Source organism: Gossypium raimondii, chromosome 10 (assembly GCF_025698545.1).
Source record: "Gossypium raimondii isolate GPD5lz chromosome 10, ASM2569854v1, whole genome shotgun sequence".
Lineage (NCBI taxonomy): Eukaryota > Viridiplantae > Streptophyta > Magnoliopsida > Malvales > Malvaceae > Gossypium > Gossypium raimondii.
Genome location: NC_068574.1, coordinates 2,682,695 through 2,703,006, shown reverse-complemented (window position 1 = coordinate 2,703,006; position 20,312 = coordinate 2,682,695). Strand labels below are relative to the sequence as shown.

At 35.5% G+C, this 20,312-nt stretch overlaps 5 protein-coding genes across 6 annotated transcripts; 1 reads left to right on the top strand and 4 right to left on the bottom strand.

The window, feature by feature from the left end:
* Positions 1–3,104, top strand: LOC105777900 (BES1/BZR1 homolog protein 4). 2 transcript variants are annotated; one of them, XM_012601408.2, is made up of 3 exons: positions 1–393; positions 1,831–2,570; positions 2,653–3,104. In XM_012601408.2, exons 1-3 carry the CDS (start codon positions 178–180, stop codon positions 2,654–2,656), a joined length of 960 nt encoding a protein of 319 aa, XP_012456862.1. In that variant the 5' UTR covers positions 1–177; the 3' UTR covers positions 2,657–3,104. The 2 variants fall into 2 exon arrangements, with proteins under 2 accessions (XP_012456862.1, XP_012456863.1); XM_012601409.2 differs by lacking the exon at positions 2,653–3,104 and having other exon boundaries at positions 1,831–2,574.
* A 1,621-nt stretch (positions 3,105–4,725) lies between these two features.
* Positions 4,726–7,716, bottom strand: LOC105777667 (hypothetical protein). Its single transcript, XM_012601032.2, has 5 exons — positions 7,230–7,716; positions 6,135–7,001; positions 5,766–5,966; positions 5,271–5,466; positions 4,726–5,119 (listed from the first exon to the last, which is right to left on the bottom strand). The coding sequence occupies exons 1-5, from the start codon at positions 7,359–7,361 to the stop codon at positions 4,938–4,940; spliced, it is 1,578 nt and encodes a 525-aa protein (XP_012456486.1). The 5' UTR covers positions 7,362–7,716; the 3' UTR covers positions 4,726–4,937.
* A 295-nt stretch (positions 7,717–8,011) lies between these two features.
* On the bottom strand, positions 8,012–9,259 carry LOC105777668 (uncharacterized). The gene has a single exon (XM_012601033.2). It carries the CDS (start codon positions 9,199–9,201, stop codon positions 8,248–8,250), a length of 954 nt encoding a protein of 317 aa, XP_012456487.1. The 5' UTR covers positions 9,202–9,259; the 3' UTR covers positions 8,012–8,247.
* A 2,975-nt stretch (positions 9,260–12,234) lies between these two features.
* Positions 12,235–13,233, bottom strand: LOC105775132 (uncharacterized). Its single transcript, XM_052622024.1, has 2 exons — positions 12,997–13,233; positions 12,235–12,921 (listed from the first exon to the last, which is right to left on the bottom strand). The coding sequence occupies exons 1-2, from the start codon at positions 13,231–13,233 to the stop codon at positions 12,235–12,237; spliced, it is 924 nt and encodes a 307-aa protein (XP_052477984.1).
* Positions 13,234–16,581: 3,348 nt separating this feature from the next.
* Positions 16,582–17,502, bottom strand: LOC105775972 (uncharacterized). The gene is made up of 2 exons (XM_052622022.1): positions 17,227–17,502; positions 16,582–17,145 (listed from the first exon to the last, which is right to left on the bottom strand). Exons 1-2 carry the CDS (start codon positions 17,500–17,502, stop codon positions 16,582–16,584), a joined length of 840 nt encoding a protein of 279 aa, XP_052477982.1.
* Between the last annotated feature and the right edge of the window lie 2,810 nt (positions 17,503–20,312).

Here is a 20,312-nt window from a genome sequence, read left to right as displayed (position 1 = left end):
AAAAAAACCAAAACGACAAAAAAAACACTGGAAAAAATATTATTAAAAAGACCGCCAAATCCTTTTGTTTTTTTTTTCTTTTTTCATCTCTTCGTTTGTTTCTCGAGAAAATATACACTCCCGGATTCCGTGAAGTTAATCGAGTTGCCGGCGTTGCTTTGAGGAAGGTATCGAAGCATGACGTCAGGGACGAGAATGCCGACGTGGAAGGAGAGGGAGAACAACAAGCGGAGAGAAAGGAGGAGGAGGGCGATCGCGGCGAAGATCTTCGCGGGTTTGCGAATGTACGGAAACTACAAGCTACCGAAGCACTGCGACAACAACGAGGTCTTGAAAGCACTCTGTAACGAAGCCGGTTGGACCGTCGAAGAAGACGGCACCACTTACAGAAAGGTAAACAAATCAAATTCCAGAAACCATTCAACTTTTTTTTTCCATGCGATTATGCGTATGTTAGTATAAAGGTAGCGAATAATGATAGAATACGCCGTGGTGTAGCAAGTTGTCTGTTAAAACTGTGATGGTGTCGGTTAAGAAAAAGTGAAAGCACAAAGCACGAAGGTTTATCAAAGATTCGTTTTTTTTTTCTGTTGATGTTACTGTTTCGGCTTCGGTAAGACAAAAGGACGAAGAAGATTTGTCCAGGCAGCTTTAACCAGAACTTGTTTGTTAGTAAGACGATAATGCCCTTCGTCGATCATCAAAAGAATAGCCGGTGTTTTATTCATTTGCTTTCTACTGTAGCATTTCAGGCAAGGGTAATTTTGACATTTAGAGGACACTATGCATCTCCTAGATTGAAGCTTTGCAGCTTGCTTTAATGCAGCTAATAATGATAAAAAAAATGCTTTTCTATTTCTCTTTTTCTTCTCAAAGGTAAGGTCACTTTGGTCATTCTCTTTCACGTTTATTGTATGCATCCCCGGGATTATTGGCTTTGCGTGCTGCAATGCTTTTTAATCAGTTTTACGAGAAAATGAAGGAGAAAAAAAAGGTGATCCTTGGATTCTACTTTTTGTGACGAGATTTCTAAAGCGTGTAGGGATTGGGATTTAATTAATTAAGCTTATAAGAAAACATGTTAGAAGAGTTAGCGTGTTAGCATGGTGCATTATGCTTGTGTTGTGTTAACATATCCTATCCAAGTCAGTCTAACGCCATTGTCTTTGACAATAGTTTTCTCTTTATATCAAAGTTTTTGTCGGGTTGTAATGACCTTGTTGTCCCATCATGCTTTTTTTTTTTCATCAGAAATGGTCTAGAGACAAAGATGTCGCATGTGATGTTTGGCAAAATGAAGACTGGTAGTTAGATTCTATTTATAAAAATGATTTATGTTCATAATCAATCATTGCTTGTTCTTTTCTAGTCGTTGTTATTATAGCCAAGTAGTTGAGACAAAGTTAGTCATAGTAGATGGTGTGAACTTAGGGACTTGAAGATTAGCATGAGCAACGATTTGGGGTGTTTTACTTATCCAAAAAATAATTTGGTTTTTTTTTTCGGTAATATGACTTCACGTTGTCTTGGTGGCTTGTGTGTTAGCTACTATGTGTATGAAATGAATTTGCTCATACTTAAAGATAGGGGATACCAATGGTGAGGTCCATATTCTATGGGATAGGGGATACCAATGGTGAGGTCCATATTCTATGGGACAATGAGCTTCTTGCAAGAACAGTGCTCATGGATCCATGAAAATTTTCACCTATGATAATTGGAGATGAGAAAGTAGGGAAAGGGTCTTTAGGGAAATGTGTATTTTGTTATTGTTGCTCCAACGTGTAGAGCTGTTTCAGTGATTTTGTGTTGGTCTTTCCATTTCTGCAGGGATGTAAACCAGTGGATCGTATGGACATAATGGGAGGTTCTGCATCAGCTAGTCCATGCTCATCATATCACCCAAGCCCTGGTTCATCTTCCTTCCCAAGTCCAGCCTCATCCCATTACACGGCCAATGCCAATGGCAATGCTGATGCCAATTCCCTAATCCCTTGGCTCAAAAACCTTTCTTCTGGTTCATCTTCAGCTTCATCCAAGCTCGCTCACCATCTCTTCATCGCAGGTGGTTCCATAAGTGCTCCTGTCACTCCACCACTTAGCTCTCCAACTTCCAGAACTCCTCGAACCAGAAGTGATTGGGATGAAATGAACGCTGGCCCAACTTGCACGGGGAAGCGCTTTTCTTACCTGCCTGCATCCACTCCACCAAGTCCAAGCCGTCAGGTTTTTCCTGATCCAGGTTGGCTTTCCAGACTTGAAATACCCCAAAGTGGGCCAACATCTCCTACGTTTAGCCTTGTCTCCCGAAACCCGTTTGGATTTAAAGACGAGGCCTTATCAGGAGGAGGTTCACGAATGTGGACTCCAGGGCAGAGTGGCACATGCTCACCCGCCTTTCCTGCAGGCGTTGATCAAACATCAGATGTTCCCATGTCTGATGCTATTGCTGCCGAGTTTGCCTTTGGCAGTAACATGACAGGGTTAGTGAAGCCTTGGGAAGGAGAAAAGATCCACGAGGAATGTGTAGCTAATGATCTCGAACTTACACTTGGAAATTCAAAAACCAGGTAATTCGGGATCAATCCATGCATTTTTCATAATCCTTCATAGACTTCTTCAGTTGTCTAATAAACTCGTTTTCATGAACAGATAGAGCTTCATAAAGAGAATGAGCATCACATCAAGCAAACACTATCAGAAAGAGGGCGAGAATATAATTATCCATGGGACTTCATTAAAGCTTCGTCATTTAGATCGGAAGTTAAAAATTTTCAAATCAAAATCTGAGATTTCTATGTTTCGGTCAGGCAACAAATTTTCGAGTTAGTACGATGACTAGAAGAAGCACCTATTCCAATCTCCAACCCCATTAATCTCTTTTCAAGCAAAAGAGAATAGCTCTAATTCCTATGAATTTGCCTCTTTTAAGTGCATGCACTTCATTCCTCTATTTTTCATATTCCGTCTTCTCCAAGTTAGCAAACAGCATCAACAATGGTACTGGCTGATTTGTATGATTGTGGCTTTCTGATTGAAAAAAGTGGTTTTTGACTGTCTGAATTCTTACATATTTGCTTATGAAATGACCTTTTTCCTTTTTATTCCCATGGAGTTTGAATATAGAGTATATATAATGAACAATGATGATAGCAAGCAATGCAATCATTTCCCATATCCGTTTGATAGGGTAAAAGAAAAGTGGAAAACAGTAGCAAACATGGAAGTGAATGATTACCAGTTCAAATACTTGCATGTTTACAACACTAAGGACGATATAATTTAACAGTATGGGGGCAATCAAAGCCAAGATCAATTGATCATATGATGATGTTTTGAGAAAAACAAAAAACGGTGTCATGGTCCATGGAGAGCAGCACCCCATCATTTCCTTCATGTTTCTGCCTCTTTTTACACACTGCATTTACGTTGATCAAATCAGTAATGTCAAGACTAAAATAAAATTTTATCTATACTTTGGGCACTTTATCTATAGTTTGACCAAAGAAGATTTTTTTCTTTTTAAAAAAGTAATCAAAATTTTATATTATTTTCTTTTTATAATATTTTAGATACTAAATAAATATTAAAATCATAGATATTTGAATATGTTATATATTTTATAAATATATGAAAATCATACATTAGTATGGAATTGTGTGGAACAATTATTGAATTGATATAACTAATATTCATATACGTGAATATTTTTAACTTTGCATGATATAAATTTTGGCCCGGTAACTAGGTTCATTTTGGTATATGTATTTTTTTGTCCACTTTGACACTTGAACTTGATAACTAGATCCATCTTGATCTTTAAACTTAAAAAATATAAAAGTTTGATGATGTGACACTTTGAGATTGTACCATTTCATCACTTGAAAATTTAAAAATTTATATAAATATTCAAGTGATTATGTGGTACAATCTTAGATATCGCATTCCGTGTTTTAATAATCGAACTAGTGATTGAACAGATTAAACTATTGATCCTTGATTTAATCAGTTTTTGATTTTTACCAATTTCAAGCAATTTTCGAGTCAATCGGTTCGACCTCTTTGTTCGAACCGTTACATTGATTAAATCTCGGACTGCCGATTCGGTCTTGTTCTAGTAACATTGATCACATCATCAAATCTTGACATGATCCAAGTTCAAGGATCAAAATGGATTAAAAAAAAGAGTAAAGGTACTAAAACAGATCTAGTTGCTAAATTCAGGGACCAAAAATTATATTATCCCTTTTTAATACAAACCCGAGATAGAGATGGATAAAAGGATCCCGGCTCCTTCCACTCCATTACCTTCCCTATTACCCTCATGTTGCATTCCAACTTATTTGGCTGCTGAGAAATCAGGATTCAGACTTGGAGTTGAATGGTAATTAGGAAAAAGTAAAATAGAAAAGAAAAAGGGTTTGGTAGTGGTAATGCAATTATGGTGCTGCCTTGTCAATTATTGCTCTGCAGCCGCACAATATAATCACGCTCTCCTTTTACCTTTTTGCAAACGCCAAAACGGTCCGGTGTTTTCTTTTTAAGTCGTTTGTAGATTTTACAGTATGCATGTCGTAGATCTTGTATTTTAATTTAATTTTCGAATTTTAAAATTTTAATTCCAAAAAAATTTATAGGCCGTGGATGGACGGAAAGCATCCACGGTGAAGTCTCGGTGATGCACCGACATCGTATCGGAAAAGGATATATTAGCCAACAACATAATTTAAACAAATATATTTGTTCTTTCTTTTCTTTTATGATTTGAACGTTGTTCAACAATATGAACCTGCATCTTACACAGGTAAAGAATGATGGTATGGAAGATGACATAAATATATATAATTTACACAATGTACATAAAGATTCATGTTGAATTGGATCCTTCTTCATACTGAGTCTTGAAGCTAATCAGTTCGGTACCTGACTTCCGGCATTCAACTTAGTGTGCTGTATAGATCAGAAAGTGCATGGTAGAGAATGGCAGCAGCGGGTGCTTGAGACATTGACCCTAGAAGTATATCTGATGCCGTTATTGTTTGGCTGCCATAGAATCGGGAATTCTCTCGTCTGCGAGTTGTGACGATACTTCCTTCGAGAGAACATCCAAAAAAAGCACCTACATATTCAAACATAGACATAGAATATCAGTTATAATGGCGAGCAGCAGGGACCTTCCAGGAGTAGACGACAGACACCATGTTACTGGTCAACATGATACAATGGCAGTCCCACTAAGACAAATACGCAACTAAAATGGATCCATTTACCTTTACTGCAGCTATATGTATAACAAGCAGCACAACCACCATCACCGACTCGTAAATTAGCTTCTGCAGCCCTTCCTACACTACCAACAGCAGCACTCAAACCAGCTCCGAAAGAAAGATGTGCATTGCTACTAAAAGTCTTCACTGCATCATTTGTTCTCAAGATTATAATAAAATCGGTCAGTTCACCCCCAGCCTGCAAAATGTAACCCTTAATAGTTAGGAAACAAAATGGGAAATAACCTAATTTTACAAGATTGGTCCATTGCATCTGATTGTCGGCAAATCCCAATTGAATTCCCGTGCTCTGTGCTGTTTAATAATAAAGTTGAAGCAATGTTTGCATTTGAATTGTTCAACAGTACGTAACAGAGATGCTCCAACATGCAACAAACACCCACAACATACAGCCATTTTCGACTTTGTTGGATGCGAATTTCAAATAGGAAACGCCTATTGTATGTGTTGTTAAAGAACAAAGATTTAAGTATTCACCTGAGCTCCCCACCCTACACCGAGTGAAGAAATGGCAGAGGGTGGTGACCAGGAGCCATCCTCTCTACGAGAGATCACAAGTCCCGTACCAATATTATATATAACCATGACACCAACTTTCACAACAGATATTATTGCGAGGCCTTTTGCTTCTCGGAGAATGGCATCCGGAATTGATTTCTCGGGTTTCAAAGAAGCAACCTAGCCAATGAAAAGGAAAAAGGTGAGAATTTATAGTTTCTTTTTGTTATACTCAGCACTCCGACATTGCAAATAGGGAGTCATGACATGATAGTCCGGAGAAACTACCAACAAGAAGAATAACAGGCTCTTCACATTCACATGTAAACCTTAAAGCTCACTTCTTACCTTAGTGATATAACTTCGAATTGTATTTGTTGCCTTATAGATTTCGTGTTCCATGGACTGCCCCCAGGGGAAATTAACCCAAGATCTCAAAGTACTCAAGTCGGTCAGGTCATGAGTTGGCAGCTGAGCAGCACTACTAACGTGGTCCATCAAGTATGGTTGGACAGACTCGAGTTGCACGCAGCATACATCGCAGACACGTTGTGGATCAGCAACACGAAACTTTCCTGGCATTAAACTCCTTCCTCTAGAACATTCGCCACAAAAAATTCCTCCACAAAACCTGCAATGGTGTCTAGAACACATGATCGGGTGAAACCTCACACCACACAGCATACAAGCAGAAGCAGCACTGTCAGCCAACCACTTCGGCGGTTCTACTTCAAGAATTTCCTTCATGTTCCCCAAATTTGATTCGGTTAGTGTCTGCGCCATCTCTTGCCAAGCCTGCTCAATTAAATGACTCGATAAAAGCCACGAGATACCACGTCTTTGAAGATCACCGGAAGTTAAAGTGTGTACTTTCCCACGGGCAGCCAGAACCATTTCCGCTATCACATCCCACATTGTCAACTCCTTGTCTTCTTCCCCAAGAAACTGGTCCCATCCCATGTCACCTTCCGGGAAATAACCACCATTGGAATGAAAACCTCTACTCCACTCTTTGTGATCACTTTCTAGCATAGGCGGAACCGAGACCGGTATCCATACACCGGTGTCCTCAACAAGTGGGGAGTCGTAAAAGAAGTATTTTCCCGGCTTCCGAGGGCCGGTCACCGATTCTTTTTCCTCATCATTCAACTCTTCCATACTTTTAGTTGGCACTGATAACCCATTATCATAGTTTTCAAGCCCCATCTTATCATCCTATTATTAACATAGAAAATATACAACCATCAAATAAAAAGGAAAAACACCCAAATCAGAAATATCCCCCAAAAGTTGGAATTCTAAGGGAAAAAAATAGATCAGTAATTAAAAACATTCAAAAGGAAGAAGGAAAACAAAATCAAAATCAAAGTCAAAATCCCAAACCTCATCAATTCAAAGATTCTAAGACTAATTCAATGAATAAAAACAATTCGAAAGACTTACCGTGAGAGAATTAGGGTTCTTATAGCCGGTATACTCGTTTGGGGTCGAATAGGAAACCCTAGAATCCAAAACCTGGCTTTCTGAGTCTCTGGAATCGGGATAAAACCCAGCATTTTGATTGGAGCCATCCATGAAGTGATCAAAATTCAATTAAATTCTTTAGCTAAATAAGGGCATCATGGAATTTTTTCAAAAACAGAGGCCGGAAAGAGGAAAAAAGATTGCTTTTTTTTCCTTGTGCAATTAATTTTAAAGAAATTTTTTTATAGATGGATTATTTGAGTTGCCTTGGAAACTTGGAAGTCCTTTTGTTGTTTACGTTTTGTTTACGGTTTTCTCTTCTAATCTTTCTAAAGCTTAATTAATTAGGTTTTCTTGTATATTAATAATCATATTAAGGAAAAAAAAAACAGGTCTTTTATTTTTTTTAACAAAAAAAGAGACCATGGAACAGCAAACTCTAAGCTTTTCACCCTCTCTTCCCAATTCTCTTTTTTTGGTTATCAAATGTAAGCTTCATCATAATCAACTGATAGCAAAACCTATCACTCAACAATTGCCACGTGCTTTATTATTTTATTATTATTGAATTGTTCTAAGAGATTTTTTTTCTATGAACCAGAGGGTAAGCTGTTGTTGATGATGATGATGACAATGGGTTTCTTTTTAGGAGGCTAAAACATAAACTTGAATTAAAAATTAGAGATTTGAGCAATAGCCTTTTACCACTGGAAAGGGTCCTACTTTTCAGACTTCATTAGAACTTGATGCCATTAAAAATCTGTGCTTTGAAAGTTGGAAACTAGTTATAGATCTTTAATTCTTACATGAAAAATCTGGGAAAAGAAAAAAGAAAGAGAAGAGAATATAACAATGGAGACGTGGAATTGGATCTAATCATAATGCAAGCTTCTTTTTTTTTTCTAACATGAACAAAATCTATTGTTCAAAAACGAAAACAAGAAAGAAAAAAAAAAAGAATTGAACCACCCTTATGAGCAGAGCAAGACTGCAAGAGTCATAGCTTCAACTGAACAAAGCCATAATCATCAGCAGCGCCGCCACCGTTGAAATACTGCTTGACCGCTACTCTCATATCCTCGAACCGTTCACACCACTGAAAGAATTGAACCAATTTCTCCAGCTCCCTGTCGTGACTATCCTCCACAAATGGCCGTATAGGGACGGCGTTCTCTGGTTGCAGAGAGTAAGCGTTTGGGTTATCGTCGACGATGACAATTCTCCCTAAATCCCTCCCCATTTCAGACAAGTCTTTAACGAACTTCCCGTTCAGTTCCTTGCAAGAATCCCGATAAAGCCGGTGGGATATTAAGCCCTTCGGGTCGAGCTTATCCAAGACCTGGGAAGCATATTGCTTGAGCCCCGCCGTGAAAACCACCACTTCGTGTTTCTTGCTTATTTCTTCCAGGAAAAAATCGACGCCAGGCCGTTTCAACACGTAGAAGTTCATGACCTGGCCTTCAATGCTCGGCCGTACGACGAAATCGTACGTTTCGGGAGGTGGGTCGGGGCTAGAATGTACCAGGGTCTCGTCTAAGTCAAGAAAGATCGTCTTTTTCGTCTTGGAAATCAACGGCGGAAGCAAGCACCGCTCGAACACTAAAGCACGAGGAACGATGAAATTGCTTTCGAACCCACAGAACTCTTGTTGCTCTTCGTTTTCTTCTTGCTTGAGGAGTTGGAAGCCATTACGGTAGCGTTTGGCGGCGGTGGAAGGGGTTGCTATATGGGCTAACCTCGAGAAAAGCCTCACGATGCGACGACGGCAAGTCTTGATGGACTTGTTGAGGGAGGCAATGACGGAGAACGAACCATTCTTCTTCACCGGAGAAGTCTTTCTCCGGTGGTGATGACGGTGGCGCTTGATGGATCGTGGCGGAGTTCGTTTCTTGATAATCTTGGAAACCATTTCAGGGCTGTGGATTATGAAAGGGCGATGGAGATTAATCATTAGCCGCTTATAGGATAAGTTCGTAGATTTAAAAAAACATAAAGCCAAAGCGGAGGTTTCCCTTTGGTTCGGGTAATAACGGGAAGCTCTGAGGCTCCGTTATGTTTCAAATTTTGGTTCGGTGTAACGGTCATGAAGATGGAGCTTCGGATTGCAAGCTTGAGTCGTTGGGTATAATTGATTAGCAAAGCGACAGGGTGGAATTGTTTGGTCAAATTTTATAAAGGTCCCCGTATTATGACATTTTACCGGATTTAATCCTTATACTGCAATTTGATATTTTTAATTTATTTTTAAAAATATGTATTTTTTAAACATGGTTACAACTTGAATTTATTTTATTTTACATTTTTTTTAATTGTGTAAAAAATGGCCTCATTGTAAAATAAAATGTCAAGATGTATATATTACTTTATCATTTAAAAAAAAAAGCCACATTGAGTTATTTGGTGGAATTAAAGAAAAGGGTTGGGTTCGAGATTGAAAATACATATTTTGAAAAGTGGAAGACTAAGAATATTATCAAAGTATAGTAGAAAGACTAAATTTAACAAAATCGCATAGTATAGGTACTTTAATAGAATTTGGCCTTTTTGGATTAAAATTCTGTAGACCCTAAAGCCCGTTACTCATTATTGATTATTTTTGGATTTTATTATCGAGTGTCGATAGTTTAAAACGGAATTGTAGTAGTTTTGGTGAAAGAAAAGTGTAAAATTTAAAATTATGAGAAACAAATAAATGAAAAAAAATGGGTGTGGGTGACTATCTTCATAATTATCCTATGATCTATTAGAATGATGAATAAAATTATTAAATTAATGCATTAATACAAATCTTAATAAGTATCTTCCAATATTTGGTAACAAAATCATTTTAATTAATTTTACACATATATATATATATATATTAACCTTTATCATTATAAACATATTACAATATTAAAATAAATACAAGTCCACGCAATTAAAATACAACGAATGAAGAATCGGACAAATTAAGCGTGTCCATGGCATATGCACATGTTGAAACTGGAGACCAATCCAATTTTATTTTAAGAACACGAGTCATTTCATCAAATCTTGATGGAATTCAGGCTCAAGGACCAAAATGGATCTAGTTGCCAAATTCAAGTACCGAAGTGAAAAAAAAAATAGTACAAGTACCAAAGTGGACCTAATTACAAAGTTTAGGGACAAAAAATTATATTATCCCTTATTTAAATAAAAATATTGGTAAAATGTTAGTTTTGATCCTTTTAATATACTAAATTTTGAGGTTTAATTCTCATATTTCGATTTGGCATAATTAAACTTTTCTATTTTTTTTGTATAATTAAGATTTTTTTTATGTTCGTTTTATGATCTATAAAAGACTATTTTGAGATTCATGGTTGCTCTTTCCAACAAAGTCATCTACAAGACTTGAACCAGAGTTCTTTCATTGAAAGTACAATGTAACTTACCATTACCTTAAACACTTATTGGCTAAATTTCTCTACTTTTATAAGACATTAGTTAATCTAAATAATTAATACATTAACTATTTTGGTTAATGTCAAGGCAAAATGAGCTAATAGTTGATGAGTGGCACTCGACAATGCCAACTAGAGACTGCCATTGAGGCAAAGGTTGTATTGTAAATATTATTGAAAGTGTTTACTACCCAAGTTCTCAAGAGGAGGATTTAGAAGTGAAAGTTAATTATAGTCTTTAGACACAAGGGTGAGGTCTCTATACTTAGAGAGTGATAAAATGTGAGTCACTTGTTATATTGTTGACCAAGGATAGTGAAATTTCTTACTAAGCTAAGCTCCACAGATATAGAGAAATTGAATTGCGTAAACAAATTCTTAATGTTATTTGTTATTTTGTTTGCATAGTTTCACAGTACCAAACCGTAGTAGCCATTGCAATTTAACAGTTCCATTTACACTAATTGTGTAGCAACAATTAAAATATTAACATAATTTTTTCTTAAAAATATCTTTTTTAACACAAAAAATTCAAATTACCATAACGAGTAAATATATATTTTCAAAAGAAAATCAACATTAATATTAATAATTAATTGTATTAACTATTTAAATTAATTAATAATATTAAAAATAAAAGATTAAATTAACTTAAAATAATGGAAAGATCAAACAAGAAGATATGACCATTATTTTAAAGTTTTTAATTGAGTTGGTGCCGATGGTATCGAAATTAATCGAGCAAACTTAATTGAAGAAAACCTATTTATCCTTTTCTTTTAAATAATAACTAAATTATTTTAATGATACTTTTATCTTTTCGTGCTTTTATATAATAATTTTAAATAAAATAATTAAAAATAATATATCTAAAGATTAAACACGTTCAATAAGATTTAAACACAAGTTTTATCACAACACCAAATGATCATTATCAGTTAAAATTTTTTAATATATATAATATTTTCTTTCATCCATATCGTGTGTGAGATAATTTAATAAATGTTACCTCCTTGAAATAGGGTTAAATCATTTTTTGAAACATGAACTTGATAACTTTTTCTAAATTAGGGCTTGAACTTTTTTTGTCCAAGTTAGACCCTAAACTTGACAATTGTTCTCACATTTGGGTTTGAATTTTCTTTTGTGGAAACGATTGTCAAGTTCAAAGGACTAACTTAGATAAAAAAAAGTTGAAGCCTCGATGTGATAACAATTGTCTAGCTCAAACTCAAATGTAAGAACAATGATCAGAGTTTAATTTAACAAAAAAAACTTCAAACTCAAAAAAAAAAAAAAAAAAAACTATATTTAAGCACAAATAGTGTTTCAACCCTTTCACTTTAATTTAAGCCTTTTCTTTTTTGGTCTTATCATTCAAAAAGAAACTTGTTTTTCTTGATTCATAATTTAAAAGGAAACGCATTTAATCTACAAATGAACCAGCAATTGGTTTGAATTAAGAGCGGCCTTTGAATCCACTTATTAAGTCTCGACGAAAATTAATCTCCTGTGTTTACACAAAAATACATTTAATCTACAATTATATATATAAATTTTCATATGTGGTGATATTTTATAACTGATGAAAGATCCCTAGTATTACGATGACGAGACGACGATGATGTCCGAGCCGGTTTGGTGGTGTTGTTGGCACCACCTAAATACTGTTTCACCGCCTCTCGCATATCCTCAAACCCATCACAATACATCTCGAAAAACCCTAACAGCTTCTCCAATTCCTTGTCTTCAACATCATCGACAAATCGCTTTATGGGGATTGCATTTGCAGGTTGCAAAGCATACGACCTCGGGTTATCATCGACGATCACGACGTTCTCAAGGTCCCTCCCTATCGTTGACAAGTCCTTGGCAAACCTTCGTTTCACCAATGGCTTGCATGAGTCTCTGTATAAACGATGCGATATCAGCCCTTTGGGGTCTAAAACGTCGAGCAACAATGAAGCGTATTGCTCCAACCCGGCGGTGAACACCACCACTTCATACTTTTTGCTTATGGCTTCCAAGAATTCATCGACCCCAGGACGTTTCAAAACGTAGAAGTTCATGGTTACACCCTCGATGGTCGGTGTGATCATGAAGTCATAGTTTGGTGGAGGTGTGCCGGTTGTGGAATGGACCAAGGTCTCGTCCAAGTCGAGGACGACGGTCCTTTTTTTACTTGAAACTAATGGAGGAAGCAAATGTTGATGTTTTTCAACTTGGACTTCGGCTTGGCGCTCCTCCTCCTTCAACACGGTAACGCGAGGGACAACCCGTGAGAAACTGGTGCTGAATTTGAGTTTAATCCTCGGCCCGACGTTGGGTTCCGAGCTGATCGGTTCTTCTTCCCGTTTGAGGATCACGAAGCATTGGTGTCGTCTCGGGCCGGCAGCCAACTTAGAAAAGAATTGGAGGATGCGGCACTGGCATTTGTGAATGGACTTGCTTATGGAAGAAATGAAGGAGAAGGATTTGGTTTTCAGAGACGATGATCGTCTCTTAGGGTGGTGGACACGGTGGAGGTGTTGGCAATGGAAGAGGCGGTGGTAGCGCATGGTGGACTTGAGCTGAACCCTTTTGTTTACCTTGAATGACATAATTTTTGGCTCTGGGTATTGATTAAACAATACCCAGTTAGAATTGTTATGCAGAGAAATACGAAGAAGAAGAACATTTACAGAAATCTATGCAAATTCGGTGATTAAAAGGATGTCTTTACTTTTCTGTTTTGATAAACATTAATGGGTTGTTTTTGTTTTTGTTTTAATGCTTAGTGCTAGTTATTAACAGCTAAATTAGGCAAAAACCAATGTAATTTTCTTTCTAAACCTAAACTAAGTTGTTAACTACAACTATTAACGGGTTTCAACTTGCAATAGTTCATGTATTGTTAATTACTAAGTTTTAGTTCATTTAAAATAGGTTAAATTTTGCTATTAGTCCCTGAACTTTATGAAAGTTGTAGATTTAGTTTTATATATATACTTTAATTTGGTATTTTAGTCCTTAAAATTTAAAACCTTCACCAAATGATAACTGTTAAATTCACTAATTTAAGTTTTGTTATTTCCAAAACATGATGCGCCAAACATACTATCATATGTTCATGTCATGTGCTTGTCATTTCAATATATTATTGATTAAAATTCAACTAATAGATTAACGATTGTCATTTACATCAAGACTAAATTTTGAAAATTCGGTACTTAGAATGATCTAATTTAAAACGTGGACTAAATCTAACTTGTGCGTAATGACTAGTATTTAAATTTAAACAAATAGCTTTAACAACTACTATTTGAGTTGGGACTAAAATTTTAAAATTTGAAAAGTACAGGTATAATATTGAGCAATTAAAAAGTTCAAAAACTAAATTTGGTCAAATTAAAGTAGAAAGACTAAATCCATAATTTGTACAAAGTACAACAACTAATAACAAAATTTTAACCTACTTATACTTGTAAACTTCAAAAAGTACAACTAATTTAAATTCCAAATAGTGAGTAAATAAATAAAATAAGATTCAGTATAGATACAACAAATAATAACTAATTATTAAGAGTTAAATTAGGTAAAACAAATGTAATTTCCTTTCTAAAACTAAACTGAAATGTTGTCAATTAGAAGTTTTAGTTATTAAATACGGGATTTAAAGTGGATTATCAGAAACGTTGTTGCGGGGAAGATGTTCTTTCCCGTGGACAACCCTTTCTAAAGCTTGGCCGCTTATTCAAAAAAAATTGCTTTGGTCAATAGGCGATGGTACTATTATTAGATGTTGGTAGGATCCATGGATCCCGAAAGTGGGACCACTAGCTAACATGGTTTCGGATGTCCCACTCTAGATATGGATGGCCTTTTGTGTGATATGGTTACTGAGGATGGCAAATGGAATCTAGATCTCTTCCGTCTTTGGCTCTCAGAGGAGATAATTCAGAAGATTGTTGGGATACCTCCACCTCATCCGGTAGCCAGGGTTGACAAGATTATTTGGGGAGGTACTTTGACCGGTTGTTTCTCCCTTAAAAACGCCTATAAGAAGCTTCGGGAAAGATCGTGGAATCCGAAAGAACTGATGTGGTGCATCCCATGGAAACTCCAAGGACCCCGATGGGTTAGATTCTTTATTTGGCTTGCTTTTAATCAGCGCCTGCTTACCAAGGTGGAAATAACATGCTGAGGATTTGAACATGATTCAGCCTGTGGGGTTTGTGGTCATAGTCCTGAAGATGTGCTACATGCTAGTATGGATTAATGTCCTGCAGTGAGGAATATTTGGGACTAGTTAATCCCAGTTGAATGGTACTCTAGATTCTATGCAGGAAATTTACATGAGTGGCTAGTTTTAAACTTGGAAAATCAACATGGCTAGTGGTTGGGAGACGTGGACTGGCAATATCTTTTTGGGATCATTGCTTGACATATTTGGAAGAATCACAGTCTTTTTATCTTCCAGGGTGCTTCATAGAGTGTTAGGAAAACTATTAATAGTTGGACAAAGCAGTAAGTCTCTACTAGTAGGGGCAACTTGACTGAACCATGAGGTAAGTTTCCGTTTTTTGAATTAGTTAACAATTGGGTATGTTTGAGTACAGATGGATTTGTCCAAAAAGAAGTTGGTGACGTGATGGCAGGGGGAATAGTCCGTGATCGAGATGGAGCGTGGATTCTTGGTTTTAATAGATAGTTGGAAAATTGTTCTGTTTTTTTTTATGCAGAATCGTGGGTCATTTTGGACGGACCGAGTCTTCTTATTGAACGGGGATATGACAATGTGCTTATTTAGTCTAATTGCCTTGAGGTGGTTATAGCTATTCAGGAGAATTCTTCAGAAGGGTCCAATTCTGCCTTGATCAAGAGGATCCATCAAGTGTTATCCCGATTTAAACAATGGAGCATTTGACACATTTCCAGAGAGGATAATCAAGAAGCTGATCGTTTGGTCAAATTAGTCCAACATATATGAAACAAATAATTTACTTTTGTTTAAGATCTCCACGTTGGGGGGGATATGGTCTAGTTTATATAATTAGATTATGTATTCTATTTTTTCATAATAAAAAAAGAGAATAAATTTTAGTTATTTAAATAAAAGAAAAATTGCAATCTTCCTAAATGAAAATTTTCAAATTTTCTATAAATGGATTTTTTTTGAATTTAGTGTAAATATATGATAAAATATTTGCATAGAACTATCCATAGCCCTTTCCAACCAATAATTATAGTTGCTTTTCTTAATATGATATTTAGAACTACCCATCCCAACTCATAAATAGGAGCAAAATGCGCTTCAACGCACTTACATCCTCATACCAATTAAGCTAACACTCGATCGACTTATCTTTAATCTTTTAGTTTTGCACATGTCGCGGTTTTATAAGTGACAGATTTAATCTAAATCTTTTAAATACCTAAATGAATGGGATTAAAACTCTTTTTTAATATACTAAAAAATTTAAAAAGAAAAAAGAAATAGTATTTACATTTCCATATCTCCCCAATCTTATAAATTAAGATTTAACCTTCACAAATTTTGGGAAATTAATTAACCAAAAAAGAAAATTTTTTATCTCCTTGCTCTTCAATTCTCTTTATGAAAGCATTCTTCTACATTTTGACGGTTTAAGATCATCGGGCATATAAAAAATCACAACAACTCAAAATAATCAAATAAAAGAATGATCGAATTCTTTAAAAAAAAAAACAAGGAAAGACGAATATAAACAACTAAATGTTGGAAAGTTACTAGGAGAGACTTCCTATCACCCTAAAAATCTTTTGTTCTTGAGCCATTCAGTAACTGTATAATCATAGGTGAAAAACATCATTTTTAATTCATAGAGCGTCGAAGAAGAGGATGAAGCTCTAAAACACTGCTTCACCAAACAAATGTGGAGCTCGTGTTAATCTTTAGCACCTCGAAGATAATGGTTCACAGCGTCTCTCATGTCTTGAAAAACATCGCATCTCTCGAAAAAACCGGCCAACTTCATCAATTCCCTGTCCCAAAGCTCATCGCCGTAGAACGGCTTGATCGGTATCCCGTTTTCCGGTTGCAACGAATACGACTTTGGGTTATCGTCGACGATGACAGTCTTCCTCAAGTCCCTCCCTATCTCCGACAAGTCCTTAATGAATTTTCCCCGCACTTGCTTGCATGAATCCCTATAAAACCTATGCGATATCAATCCTTTAGGGTCGAGCGTGTCGATCACCTTGGACGCGTACGCTTTGTGCCCCGCCGTGAAAACGACGACCTCATATTTCTTGCTGATGATCTCCAAGAACTCGTCGACCCCAGGCCGTTTAAACACGTAGAAATAAATTGTCACTCCGTCCATCACCCTCGAAACCGCGAAATCGTACCTCGGCGGAGGAGGGCCGAGTCTCGAATGCACCAACGTCTCATCCAAGTCAAGCACGATGGTCCCTTTTTTATCCGGTCCCAACGGTGGAAGCAAGTTCCGCTGTAAAACAAGAAATGGTGTTGGTAGAGGCAAGACGTTAAAACTACATGGCTCGAATTGGAGTTGAAGTGCGGGACGGACGGCTTTAACATCGACGTAATCGAACTGGGGTTTGTCTTTCTTTTCGATAACCTCGAATCCCTTAATGCGACACGATGGGGTTACTTTACGGGCAAGCACCGATAAAACCTTGGTGAGCTGATGGGTACATTTATCAAAGCACTTGTTTATCGATGCGAAGATGGTGATGGAATTGGCGGCGTTGTTCTTTTTACCTGAAAAACACCTTCGTATATGGAAAATGTGGTGCAGTTGTTGGCGCTTGCTGATGGGCTCTTTTGGCTTCTCGGATAACATTATGATCGGTTCCGACTTCTGAGTCGTGTTTGGATGCCGAGAAAAGTAAACTCATTTGTTTTACAGAAAATTGAAGCGACATTAAAAGGAAAGAAAAACAATATGGTAAAGATCTTTTTAAATTTTGCTTCGATGTTAACAGACTATAACTGGATTTTGGTTAGAGAGTCGAAACTAGAATCCATATTTAGAAATCAAATCTGTTTTTTACAGAGAAATTACTCTGATTTTCTTTTTCCGATTCTCTTTTATTCATATCCATTTAATTGAGTAAATTTGGGTTGGTATTACAATATAATCGGACCTTAATTGTCAATAAATTCAAAGATAATTGCGTATTTTTGTGAAAAATTAAAATTTTTTATATTTTTATATCCGTTTTATGGTTTATGTTTAGAGTTTTGACTCCTTCGTGAGCCATTATTAAAATTATTGACCCGCATGACATTTGATTTAGACAGTAAAATAAAATAACTAAAAAGCTTAAAATTAATCTTTTAAAATTTTAACTTAAAAAATTATAAACATATCTCTCAAAATTAATATATTATTATAAGTTTGATAACGGTGTTTTAATTTTAATAAAATAAGGTAAAACATGAGCAAAAGTAATTGGAATACATTTAATATTATTTTTCAAATATATTTATTTCTTTTAATTTTTATTTAAAATTTAAATACATTTATTTCATTAGAATTTCGTACATATCATATTATTATAAGTTTTAAATCAGATATTAAATATTTAATTTATTGTATTTTTTATTAGCACACATGCTTATATTAAAGTAATTTTAATTTGCACGCGTGATAAGTATATTAGTAATGGTTAATATTATTTGAGTTTTGTTAACGAGTCTTGACTCGATTAGTATGAGTATTATTGTCAATACAATAAGATTGTAAGTTTGAGTGCGCTGAAGCGCATTATTCTCCTATATATAGATTGAGAATGGGCTATAAATAGTTCTAGGTATTGTGTCAAAAAAACAGATCCGAAATATTAAAAAAAAGTTATTATTTGAGTTTTGTATGGTAATATATTATATAAACTCGCATGCAACTTTGATTAAATAGTACGCGTTGGGCCTTTTACAAAGGCATACAAATAAAAGAAGGCCCAAAGGTTTACAAAGTTGCAACGCTTAATAGTTCCTGATAAATATTAATCTAATATTTTTTGTGACTAGACCAAAACATTTTCCTTTAATAGGAGAAAATAAAATAACACATAATTTGTTATAAGTAAAGTTGTTCATGGGTCGGGTCGGGCTCTAACAAAATTTTAGGTCCGATTGTTAGGCCTAGGTTCGAAAAATGGGTCTAAATTTTTGCACAAGCCCGATCCGGATAAAAATACTAAAACTTGGCCTGGCCCAACTAGTATTAATTTTTTTAATTTTATTTTTTATACAAAAAATTTAACAAATATATTACATCAAATACACTAAAAATATTAAAATAAATGCTTTCCAACAAATTGAAAATAAATTTTAAAAAATATTTATACTTAAATAACATTAATATAAGTGTAATTTAACAAGCATTTGCCTCCAAAAATAGTAGCAAAATTAACAATAAAATAAGTGTTATACAATATCCAAACATTAACAACAAAATAGTACAACATAATTGTGAAATGGTAGCAAAACAGTGGCAAAAAGTAGGAAAACAACAACAAAAACAGCAAAGGTTTTTTTAATTGAAAATTCGGGTTAGGCCGGACCAAAAAAACTTACCCGAGGCTTGACCCGTTTTTTTTGCCCAAGCCCATTTTTCGGGCTTATAGTTTTTTTCTCAAACATTCCTATCTTTCGGGCAACAACTCTAGTTATGAGTATCTCTCTTAAGTAGGTTTTATCGGTCTTATCATGTTACAACACAATTTTGCAAGTCATCCCTAGGAGTAACGCCTCACAAAATCTAAACTTTACAAACATGCATGCGTAATATGTGAAATTTATAATCCACCTTACCAAGGACAGATGTTGGAACCTTTCTTACATAGTTTACATGTGAAATCTCACCTAATCATCTCTATTCTGTCACTGCCTATCTAGAGAATTAGATTCTCCATAAATGGCCGACCAAGATAGAACTTGCATCATACACGTGTCAAGACATAAGGTTGAAAGGGGTCATCCTCACCTATAAATACTTACCCCTATATCGAGAAAAACTTTAAGGTCTCTCCTTCATACTTTCTCTCTTCGCGTCCCCTATCGTATGAGCCGTCGCATCCTTCTCCCACATCATAATCACGGTAGATGGAATTTAAGTATAATTAATTTTGGATAATGGATATAGTTAGTCAAATTTAAAGTCAAACCAAATAATGTTGTCGTTATCCTCCCACATCTTTAACCATTCTAATCGACAGCCAAATAAAGGGGTGATCATAAGGAACATGAATGTTTCTTTATTTATTATTACACAAGTGAAAATTTAAAATTTTCATATGTTCCATTTATAATTTTTTAAATTTATCATAACAATTTTATTTTATATATAATAATTTCTAAGAACTTTCTAAGTGAATGCGAAACCAATGTGAAAAGGATGATTCAAGGGAACATAAGCTAATGGATGTGGTAAATGCCCATAGAGAAAGAGTATGATTTTAGTTTTAAGTCCCTCTACTATGTTGAGATTTGGGATATAATTCTTTTTCCTTAATTTGATGCAACTTGATCCCTTTAATTTTATAATGTTATCACTAGGTTTAAATTGATAATAGTTTTATCGATTTATTCTGTTAATTGATGATGCAAAATTTTATTTTAAGTATTATTTGGTCGCACAATCAAGGT